The sequence below is a fragment of the Gopherus flavomarginatus genome, chromosome 1, assembly GCF_025201925.1.
Source record: "Gopherus flavomarginatus isolate rGopFla2 chromosome 1, rGopFla2.mat.asm, whole genome shotgun sequence".
In the NCBI taxonomy this organism is placed as follows: Eukaryota; Metazoa; Chordata; order Testudines; family Testudinidae; genus Gopherus; species Gopherus flavomarginatus.
The window spans coordinates 235,780,736-235,793,036 of record NC_066617.1 but is presented as its reverse complement, the minus strand read 5'-3'; the positions used below and the strand labels follow the sequence as shown (position 1 = coordinate 235,793,036).

The following is a 12,301-nucleotide window of genomic DNA, read 5'->3' as shown; positions in this document are numbered from 1 at the left end:
GAAAAAAGTTGGAAAGGGTCACAGCCTTCCTTATAACTAAACACACCAGAATCTCACTTGTAAGGCTGCAGTACACAAAAATTATCCCCATTGGGTTGGGGAGGGGGAGATTAAATTATCAAATTTTCGCTAGTTTATGAAGGCTGGAACATCTTTGGTGAAAACCAAAGGCAGTAAACTTCCTCCCTTAATTTTCAGTAAATATTATGTAAGCCTTCTGCCAGGTGCAGCCAGCAGCAACAAGGGCTGGGTTCAGTATCTAGGGGTTCCCTTTCAACACCACAACACAAAATTGGCTCGAGCTCCCACGCAGTGACCTGGGACAATTATACACCACCCCTGGGCGCCTCTAAGAGGTAATACTTCCCCTCTCACAAGCACGGAGTCTGAGTGTAGCAAAAACTTGTAATAAAAGGAGGGAAGTAACTCAGCATTAATTTGGGAAAACACTGCAACTAGGGTTCATAAACATAAACATGAGCGAAAGACCCACCCTCAAGTAAGCTGGGCAGTATCCTTTTCCCCTCAGAGTCTTAAGTCTAGCAACCCAAAAGTCCCTTCTTTGCACCCCACTCACAGTTGCTGTCCTTGTCCAGTGCAGCCCCAAAGTTCAGAGGTTCATCCGCAGAGTTCATCTCTCACCCTGTGTGTATAGGCGGGGAATAAGGAGGCACCTTATATGCTCTGCTGCTCGGGCACTCGCTTGTCGCCCCAATGACCGATTGCTGCGCCTCTCTGCTGGCTGCTTGCCGCTCCTGTCCGCCAGCCGCTCTGCTGGCCACACTAAGATTTCTTCAGGCCCCACACTTAACACAGCTCTTAGTGATTTCAGCTCTCAGTGATTTCAGCTGTTAGTGGGGAAGCCTTACTGCTGGTGCACACTGGGCAGTCTCTTGCAATAGAGACGCTGTCCCAAAGTAGGTCTAATACTTAGACATCAGTGATTTCAGTTCTGCAGCATGTAACAAGACTCTCAACCTTTTGATACTGAATGAGTGATGATAGTGTTGCCCGTATTGACCCAAGCAGCTAGTCAAAGTTTGAGGCCCTGGAGGTGTTCCAGTTAGGAGTAGAAATTAGTGGTAGCCAGGTATTTCTCTGATGTAATCTTGTTTATTTACAAGGAATGTATGAAGTCCTGTGTCTCTGAACACAGAAGGAACTGCAAACCAAAAGGAGCAGTGTCTTAGCCTACCAGCCTCCAACCTCTTTGGCTAACAGACCCAAAACCTCTCCCTCTCTCGCTTTGTTCCAGGGTCACCTTGTTCTTACAGGTTTCTGCTTGGCTTCTCTTCCCTTTTTTCTTCTGCCTCTCTCTGTTCTTGTCTGTGACCTCAGTATTCGCCCCCACACAGCTACCCAACACAATACTGAGCCCAAAAGCTCCTGGGTGGATTCATACAGATCTTTAATCTTAGTTCGCTCTTATGTTTACAATTATGTTAATTGCAGGGCGAATTCACACTTACCAACCTCAACGGGGTTTTAACCCAACCCATAACAAGGGTTCATCTAGCTCAGAGGTTCTCAAGCTATTATTGTTACACTCTTGATGGTGCCCCCCCACCAACCATGGTGCCCAGGTGTCTAAGGCCAGCCCTGGATGGGAAATAGTTTGGGATTGGGCCATGAAAGTGATAAAACAGAGGAATGGGAGCAAGTAGAAACCTACCAAGAGAGGGGTAATGGTCAAAGTGATGAGGATTGTGTCATGGACCTACCATCTCTTACTTGTGGCATCATGCTCAGTCACACATTTGCAATCACATACACCCTCCCTTCCCATTGGTAATCACATGGATAACTTCACCTCCCACTGATGATTCTATATCATCCTTGTTGCAATTACAGCAATTGTTTACATAGAAAAGTAATGTCTGCAAAATATTCATTGTACTTTTAACTTCTTTTATTGCAATTTAGCAGCTGGAAAAGAGAAGGAGCCATTACTCCATGATCATCCAAATCTCGACAGCTCGCCCACAAATGCTCTATCGACCATGGATGGGAACCACTGCTCAGTGAGGTTCTTTTGCCTGAGCAGTTGAGAGATTTAGCAGCCTGGAAGAATAAAAGCAGAAAGAGGAAAAGCTATGTCAGTGAGCAGCTTTCTTTTTGGTCTCTGTAAGCCAGGCTGAGCAACACCCTTAACCATTCAGCCATTCTGTTCCTGCACTTAAGTTTCCTATAGGGGTTCCACAGTTTGCTCCACTGAACCCCAACCTGGATATACAGCCTTAAAATGATCATTGTACACATGCGGGCTTCATTGGCCGTCGAAGAATCTCAGCAGTTTCAGAATATCAGAGGAAAACCTCATCTAGCTCTGCCATGCATTGTAAAAGCAGCATGTTTTACTGGTTTAAGATTGCTGCCCCCCCCAATATTTCATTTTATTCCTATGGACCATGAAAATGCCACAGAACCACAAAAGCCAAGTTTTGAAATGGATGTTTTTATTGTATAATCAGGCATTGAATCAAGTACTGTAAAATAAACAGATTTTTATTTTTGAAGATGTCCATACAAATACCAAGCACAGCAAACTGTTTCCCCAATCATAGTCCATACAGACTACATAATCATTCAAATAATAAGCTAAAAGGGATGGTGGGACACTTAATTTATTGCCAATTAATCTGTACTTATATATGTATAATTACACACACATACATATATATATATATATATATTTAATTATACATATATAATATACACACATACATGCACAAAGAGCACAGATAGAATTAACAGTCCATTTGAGGAATGTGGTTTGGCTTAAAATGAAGTATTCACTGTTGAAATATAAATCCCATAGTAAGGATTACTATTGTAGATACCAGACCATTTTTTTCCCTCTCAGCCAAAACCAATTGTCAACCTTTAAATGCATGGTTGGTGTTTAAAATGAAAAGAAGGGGGGAGAAAAGCCTCCAAATATTCATGATACTGTTTTCAATCCAGTTTGATCTCTGCAAGCCTTGTATGATCTAATATTGAACTGTTGTCAGTTTGCCCCTTTCTGAAATTAGCTTCCAGATCTATTTAATAATATTTCTATGACAAAGGATGGTGCCATGTATATTGTAGTAACATACTCTGTTCTGTTAGGCAGAAAGTTGATGTCCATCCCATGTTGTCACTCTCTTCCCTCCCAACACCTTTTTACCATTGTTTTTTTAGAAATTGTTCTCAGTCTACCATAGATATTAAATTTCATGATTTCTCAATTGCCTTTCAAACAGTCAAGGCCAGATCAGCTGAACACGGTACATCAAGTCACACTGGTAATGTTGCATTTGGTTACACAAAACACTGTTTCAGACTTTTTTTAAGTTCTTGGGGGGCCCTTTTCTATATCATCATAGACATTAGAATAAACACTGTCATCGAGTATGTACATATTTTCCCTTACATATGTCAACTCAGAAAAGGTCAGCGGCTACTCTCTGTAAACAATGGAATGCTGCCATGGCAGGAAGCGATAAAATGGCTGAAACCAACATGCTGTCAGAGAGATACTTTTCCCCATTCATTCTACAGTAAACAGGGTATGTATAGAGAATCAAAGGAACATAAGCAGTAATTAATCTCTGTTTAAACAAAACCTATAGTCATGTATTCATTAGCCTCCTCATAAGCTTCTTTCATATCACTATCATAAGGCAAACTGTAGTACATCTTTGTACCTGGAGAGTCAATATTTAAAAAATCTGAAGCCAAGCTTGAGACCCTTTCATTCTGGGCCCATTAGTGAACAAAGTGCATTAAAGTGTCGTTTTCAAAGGACACCCAAAGCAAAGTTTAAAATGACTGAGTCAACCTTTTCATTATGCTTGTATTCCATTTATCCTTATTTTATGAAGACAGGTTTTCATCCTTTGCATATTATCAACAAAACCCTTTTCACTGTCTGTATAGGAACATCTTTAAAAGGCATCATACCATCTTCCACATTTCAAATATTTCTCAGGAATCTCCCAAATGATCATTTATACAGAAATATTGTAATAGTCACAAAAGGCCCTATTCATTTTTTAAAAACTTAATGGGCAAAATTCAGTTTTGGGATATAGTGCGTACAGCTTCTACTTATCTCAGTGGAGTTGCAGCCTCTAACACCAAGGCTAACTTAGATCTCATATGTGCAGGTGAAACTCAGATAGACTAATGTTACTGCTGCAAATTTGTCATTCACCCCTCATTCACAAAGAGAACTCTATCCCTTCGAACAACCCAACGCAACAATACACATTCTTTGTTTCATTGGATGCTTTTATGATGAACTTCAGTACAGTGCTTCTCTATGCAACATCCATATACCAGATATCTTTGCTCTTCTTTATTGAGACACTACAGTGCGATACACTGATACTCTTGCATTTAGTTTAAAATCAGTTGTAAATAGGCCATCTCTCATTTCAGATGTATGGGCTTGGATTGTTGTGGTGTACCTATAAAAATCAGTGATATACACGCACACCTCGACTGTCAGAACTAAGCCATCTCCAATTATAATGGAACCTTAAATGACAAATCTTCTCATTAAATCAGGATATATTAGGACCTTGGATTGGTTGCGCTGCTCCAATGTTGCTGATTTTCTGAGATGATATCAGTCTTACAAATCCTTGGTGATCTTACTGCACTTCCCAGAGACAAAAGTGAAGCATTGATAGGGTTAGAATCACCGGATGATTTAGTCACTGATATTTCTAGGAGGTATTCCATGTTTCTTGTGTCCATATGTGAATAAGTTTAACATGCAGACCTATTACTGAACAGAAGTAAATAAACCCTTCTTCTTTTGTTGTACTGCATAACTCCATTTCCTTCCTTGTTTATTTTATTTCATTTTTTTGGTATGCACGTTCCGGTGAGCAAAACTGAAGCACAGAGATGTTGCACACAATAAGATTGGAGTTTAATGTAAGATCAACAGTATATCAATGTGTCCGCTGCACAGTTTCCAGGAAACAAAATTCCTGCTTGTTTCCCTTGTAAAATAAAACTGTAAAAAAGTCTTGCAAAACTTTAGTGAATGGGGCCCTTTATGTGCAAAAACAATGAATTGTAATCCAAATAGCCAAATTGGGGAGTTCTTTATATAAATAATTTATAAATCTTCCTGTAAGAGACTAAATACAAAATAGTTCTGAGAAATTATTAAAGCCGTTTCTTGCTCTTTAATACAAAATACACAGCAAAGAGAGATACCCACTTTCAGTTCTGGCTGAAATCATCAGGGATGTTTTGTACGCCACATATTCAAATAGCTCCTGTGGGCAGTATTTTTGCAGTCCACTGGAAAGCTGACATTATATCCCTTTGCTTTTAGCAGTCATGGAAGCTGCTCAGTGCAGTCTAAGTGATCTGGGATAGGCAGGCCTGTTATAATTGTCAAACATTTATTCCACACAGTGAATGTGGGGCACACGGGCTGTGCAAAGGTTATGTCAAAAGTGTAAAGGTGTAGAGAGTTCAAAGCATCATAAAAGGCAAGGGAACCATTGTCGTAGTCCAGCAAAATCCCAACACGACGGAGGTGAGGAGCAGGCTCTATAGGAATTTCTTTGCTGTTATGTCTCACCACCCAGGCATTATTACAACGGCAAAGCACCCAAGAGGCAGAATTCTTTCCGATCCACTCATGTTTTGGTGCTGTCTTGTAAGAAATACCAATTGCATACCTGTAAAACAAAAATAGTCTAGAAAACAAATGTTCTGTGCCATGCTGTTTTCTATCAATAAAGGGTAAACTCTATCCTTAAAGACTCAAAGGAATGCATTGTCCTCTTTTGTTTATGCATGTTACGTTCTCATTAAGTGAAGGCTAACCATAATATTATGTTTAATTAATATTCCTCTCTGCTCCCAATCTTGTGACTGGCAGGTCATCCAAATCTTGTTGTTCACATTACTATTTACAGTTTGGATGCTATGTCAATTTTTGGAACACTAAGCTAATGATAAAGGCCTTTTTTATTGACAAGGAAAATTGCTGTATGCTAAACAACTCAGAGTTTTAACCTTTTGTCTGAAAATTTCCATTTCTGAACAGAAGACTATATAGCATGTTAATGAACTAAAACCAAATAACTTTCTATTGTTGCATTTGCTATTAATGTGATCTCTCATTGCTGACTTAATACATGGTGCAGCAGAAAGATGAGAAAAAGTATCAAAGTGTGTATGGAATGCCCATTTCTGCCTTCACAGAACCTCTTCTGCCAGGTCTCTATGAGGTATGTAGATTCAAGCGTCAAGTTTATTGGATTGAGCATTGGGCCATATGAGGTAACTGTAGGAGACAACATTCCTTTGCCAAACAAGTGTTAGGGTATGTCTACACTACCTGCTGGATTGGCGGGCAGCAATCGATGCAGCAGGGGTTGATTTTTTGTGTCTAGTCTAGTGCTCTCCTGTCGACTCCTGTTTTCCATCACTGTGAGAGGCGCAGGTGGAGTCGACAGAGGAGCGTCTGCAGTCGACTCACCACAGTGAAGACATCGCCTTGAGTAGGTCTAAGTACATTGACTTCAGCTACATTATTCACATTCCTGAAGTTGTGTAACTTAGATTGACCCCCCCACCCCCAGTGTAGACCAGGCCTTAGAGTTGGTGGGATGTCCTGGAGAAATGGAAACGGACTAGGACAATGACCTCCATGGCAAGTCTCATCATTGGACACCCTGCATGAAGGCCTGATTTCCCCTGTCGGGAAGACGCTTTTATGGCTTACATTCCTCTGATGGAAGCAGGGGCTGACCTCATATGTGTTATTGTATATTTGTTCTATATCAGATGTGTTTTGTTGCTTTATGCTAAATACACTAGTAAGCATTTTTCTGCCTATTATGTGGAGGAATTAGCAAATGTGCAGTTTTCTTTGTAGAGGCACTCCAGGCCTCACCAGTTTTCTATTCCATTTATTTCACAACCCTTGATGCACATGTCATGGTGTCTCTCTTTCTGACCAAACATGGTGGGTACAGCTACCCCCAAAGCCCACAAACCCTGTTCCACATGACAGCCAATGAGGCTCATTCAAGAGTGAAGGGATGCTCTTCTTAATCCCTTACACCCTACAGCCCACTGTGGGATATGTATCCACAGCATTCCCATTCTCTGGGGATACTGGAACCAAACCTAACTCCCCTGTGTAGCAGTTGCCACTGGACCATCAAGCTGCTTTCATATTCAGTCTGTTATTCTTATTGAAGAATGATGTTTTAGTTTTGTTTAGGAAGCACTGACATGTACTAGCATGAAAACAAATGCAACTTTTTCTGGTATTACAGTAATAAAAAATGTGACACATACCATGTACTCCCACTTATAACCACTTCCCAGTAATGCCGTCCACTGTCAATAAACACATTTCCAGCTATTCCATAGCTCCCTTGGCTGGTGAATCGCTCGGGTGTGTGGCTCTTTTTGGAAGAGGTTTCATCACGCTCCACTGTCAGGTTATCATGGGACACCTTCAACTTTCTGTGGGCAGACTTGGGGTCCAGTTTAAACGGCTGGCCTGGGCACACACAGAAGGATGACAAAGGAAAGGTTTGTTTAATTTTAATAGACACACGTAAGGTCATATATTTGGGTAAAAAGACTATATAATAATACATATTTTCTTCTCTGGAGCATTACCCTGGACTAAAACAATCTATCTGAACACTAATCTACAAAGATCATCCTTTTGTTGAGTTAGAAGGCAATTTGAACTGCTATATTTAAATACTAGTTACATCTAAGAAGAACCCTGTGTTAAAGACACACTCATTGTTGGAGACCTAGAGCTAACTTGAATACTCTAAATCTTTCATGTAATTCAAATTACAATTGAATTGCAATAAGCATGCAATTTCTCGTTATGGCTTTTTTTGTTATACATTAGATCATGGATCGGCAATCTTTGGCACACAGCTCACCAGGTTAAGCCCCCTGGTGGGCCGAGCTGGTTTGTTTACCTGCCGTGTCCGCAGGTTCGGATGATTGCAGCTCCCACTCACCATGGTTCGCCGCTCCAGGCCAATGGGGGCTGTGGGAAGCCGCGGCCAGCACATCCCTCAGCCCACGCCACTTCCGGTAGCCCCTATTGTTCTGGAGCAGCAAACCGTGGCCAGTGGGAGCCGAACCTGCAGATATGGCAGGTAAACAAACTGTCCCGGCCCGCCAGGGGGTTTATCCTGGTGAGCCACATGCCAAAAGTTGCCGATCCCTGCATTAGATTTTAGAATATCTCACATTCTTATTAAGCGACAAAGAGTCCTGTGGCACCTTATAGACTAAGAGATGTATTGGAGCATAAGCTTTTGTGGGTGGCTGCATCTGACGAAGTGGGTATTCACCCACAAAAGCTTATACTCCAATACGTTTGTTAGTCTACAAGGTGCCACAGGACTGTTTGTTGCTTTTTACAGATCCAGATTAACACGGCTACCCCTCTGATACTTGACACATTCTTATTAGTTTGCCAACAATGAAAAATTACAATAATGGCTTTATCACTATTGCAAAAAATGTATTACTTCATTTTATGGGATTGTGACATTTGAAAATCAGAAGAAGTGCTACCCTGGTCTGTTCATTCACTCTCTCTTAGTTTTATTTATGGTGGGATGCCAACAATAGTGGATACTGTGAATTAAAACAAAGGAAATGAACTATAACTTGGTCCAAACAATATGGTGTAAAAACATCACTGTTGTTGCTGTTGCCATAGCACAGGTTCTGCAGATGATAACAGAAAGCAGTTTGGTAAACCGAACATATAGATACATAATGCCTGCTCTGATGCTGACAAGCTTACCTGTGTTAAAAAGCAGAAAGATCTTTTTACTTCTGCCAGAGAATTTCTGAAGGACAACTAGAAAAAATATGACACCACCAGTGGCCAACAAAGTCCCTTTTTCTCCTTTATCCTCTTTTATATAAAGGCAAATCTTATAAGTGGAAGATCTGATTACATGAGCATGGAGTGGAAATGAGCATTCTCAGTGGCTCTGTGACCTTATGGTATTGATAAATGTGCACTTTAAATTAATATGTGAATTCCTTAGTGTTTGTGAAAGAAGAGCTAAGTAATTCTTATGCAGGGGAACTGAAATAATTTAAGTCAGCATAAAAAGATGAATGAAGTTGGTCTGAAGAGTGATATTCAACATGCTTTATTTCAGATCTGTAGGAAATCTGAAAGGCTAAACATTTAAAGGAAAAGGTTAAGCCAACACTGTCTCAATCACTATTATTTTGATACTAAAGATGAAGGAATGGTTTTAGATATAAGGGTATATTTTCTTTCCTAACCTACATAATTATGCACGTATCAAGGGTAAAATTTACCCTTTAGAACGTAGGCTTTGACACCTTTTTTCCCCACGGATGCTAACAGTATCTGCTTGCTTCTACCACTGGGTATCAGCAAAATACCTCCTACATGTCTCTCTACCTGTTTTCTAGTCTTTGTATTAACAAAGTATCATCTGAAGCACGTCTTTCTCTGTACTGGTTTGCATCAGGCCAGATCATGTTACAGGTACCTGACAGTAAACATTGCTTGTGTGTCACATCGTGTCTCAAAGGGAAAAAAGAAGAAAGTTTGCCATTTCCCACATGGGTCCTCCAGAGGCAGGGAAATGCCTGCTTTACTTAAAACTGTATTTACTGCTACACGCATTCTTTTTAGTAGCAGATATTGTCTATTTAAGTCAGTAACTTAGGGATAGAGTGCTGGCCAGCTAGACAGGGGAGGAAGAAGAAATGCACCAGCTCCCCCACAGTAATCTCCCAACACTTTCATTATCCCCCAGTAACTGCCCCTCGAGCCCCAACATTCTCTACCCAACACCCAAACCCATCTGTAGTCTAAAAGGATTGTGGGATTAGCTAGGGCATGACAAGAAACCACAGATGGAAAAAAGCTTAGAACCACTGCTTTAAAGTGCTATGCTATATCCACTAATAATTTTGTTCAATCATTTTCTTAAAAGTGAGATCTCTGACTCCATCACCCCACATAGTTTTTATAATAAATTCAGGGAGGCTTCCAATATCATCAAACAGGGATCCAAGAGGACCCAATTTAGCTCATTTTAACGATATAATGATCATCCTCTTAAATGTATAAAGAAATAAAATGTCCTATAATAGTAGAAGAAAAGGGCAAGACAATATGAGAAGTAATAAAAAAAATAACCCCAAAAGAAACATTTTCAATCATTTCTTCTTGATGTTGCTACTGCTAGTGGTATTTTCAATGATGTGGACGCTTCAGTGGACCTCCAGAATAAAAGAGATCCCAGTGTTGTCGTGTTGAGGACTCTGGCCGTCTTGAATGGGGTGAAAAATAAATGGCTTAAGTATAAAGCACTTGAAATAGGCAACTTGCTTTATACTCCTGCGCCTTTCAAGTATCAAACCTCTGAAGGAGAGTGGGGAGGACAAGGAGTGTGGGAGTGCAAGTGGGTTTGCTGGATTCCATGTTACTCACTGTTTGTCTTCAGCTTGCCAGGCTCACTGTTTCGGCTGCCCGCCTGATTAATGGCCTTGACAATGAAGATGTACTTAGTGCCACTCTGTAACCCATGCACTGTGTAGTGGTTTTGTTTGATATTTGGAACAATCATCCAACTGTCGGCTGAGTTGCATAAACCTGAAATTTCAAATCAAATACATTAATCATAACACACTAAATATGTTGTAACTAATGGAGACATACTTTGAACACTCATGAATATTTACATTAACCTGAAAAGGCATTAAACAATCCACAAGAAGCTTGCCTCTTTCCTTACTGAAGGGCTGTAACATTTACCAACTGGTTCACTAATTTCCACTGACTCAACCAGTGTACCTTTTAAAATCTTAGTATGTGAAACCAATCATGAAAAATGGACCTTTAAAAGATGATTCACTGATGTGTGGACAGTCTGGGGACTTTCAGTTGTCCCTAGACAAGGAATGGTTTATTGCTTACGGAGTAGAGGATGTTGAAATGCCATCAGTCTGTTTTTTGACTGAATAAATTGAGCTGTATGCTTTAGGACTTAAAAGACTAATGTGACCCATCGCCATGAATTTTGTTGAGGCACTTCTGCTGACAGTCCTCTAATGTTCATTTCTGAGGACCTGAAGCAAGTTGTTGGTGGAAAGATCTCAACTGCAGATCTTACTTCTCCTGACGGTCTATCAGAGCCTAAGTTTGTTAGACTTCAGGATATTGTGCAAGTGTCAGTATCGCCTTTGCCAGATGGATGTAATCAAATATTTTATAATTTATTTTATTACTTTTCTGATTTCTTTCCCAGTGGTTCATTGAGAAAGGTTAGTACTCCTTTCCATGGTATACAGTTATAAACTTTTATTGTGTGTGAGATGCATCCAGATGAGGGTATAACATAAAAGGAAACTACGAAGGAAAGAAAAATGAAGGCTAAACCAAAAGGGGAAAACGTCCCACAGTGAGATCTATTAAGCTGTGGAAGTGTTTCCTACAAGATTTAATGGAAGCCTGTAGCGGGGCTCCGGCCCTGAAAGGGTTAAAAGCTCTGGCCCTGAAAGAGTTAAAAGCCAATAGGAAGCGCCACATGGGTGAGTCTCACTTTGTTACAAGGTGGTGGAGAATGTGAGCATTTGTGGGCCACCCCTGATACAAGGGGAAGGGCGAGGACTGGGACTATTGCCTAGAAAAGGAGGGGATAATGGACTGCACATATACAGAGGTTTTCTTTGCCAAGGCTCTTGTGCCGTCCCTGGCTGGTCTCCTGTGCCAGGGCCCACACGGAGGGGGACTGATGGAACACAGGAGAGGCATGAGACCTTGCTCCGTGTGGTCTGGGAGAACCAAGAGAGATAGTGGGAGGTGCAGTGGGCCTTGCAGGCACAACTGGGGCAACTGGCAGAGGAACAGTGGGCCCTGGTGAAACTCCTGCAGGGAAGTTCCAAAAAACTCGCCAAGATTGGTGGGAGAAGCCCAACGCTGGGGCCAGGAGGCCCGGGGCAGAGCTCAGGGCTTGTTACACCTGTGGGAGGTGTGGACAAGTAAGGGTGAATTGTTCCTACTGGGATGGGGGCAGGGAGCCTGAAGAAGGGACAAGCCCCATATGAGAGGCCTCCTGGTGAGGGAAGTCAGGAGAAGGTGTTGGGCCTGTGGGCAGCGGGGGCACTGGGCAGCCCAGGGCAGCCCAGGGAGGGACCAACAGAAGAATCCGGGGCCCCAGGCAGCAAAGGGGAGGGGAGCCTGCTTTGGCTGCCATGACCATGGCCATATAAAGAGGAACTGCCCCTTCAAATGAGG

At 41.5% G+C, this 12,301-nt stretch overlaps 1 protein-coding gene across 3 annotated transcripts in view; it reads right to left on the bottom strand.

Moving 5' to 3' along the window:
* Positions 1–4,487: 4,487 nt before the first annotated feature.
* Positions 4,488–12,301, bottom strand: part of MID1 (midline 1) — a 351,287-nt gene continuing 343,473 nt past the window's right edge. For all 3 annotated transcript variants that reach the window (XM_050963694.1, XM_050963693.1, XM_050963695.1), the window contains 3 exons: positions 10,496–10,657; positions 7,324–7,531; positions 4,488–5,690 (listed from right to left, as the gene is read on the bottom strand). In XM_050963694.1, coding sequence (XP_050819651.1) covers positions 5,342–5,690; positions 7,324–7,531; positions 10,496–10,657 — 719 coding nt within the window. In that variant the 3' untranslated portion in view covers positions 4,488–5,341. The remainder of the gene's footprint in view (positions 5,691–7,323; positions 7,532–10,495; positions 10,658–12,301) is intronic.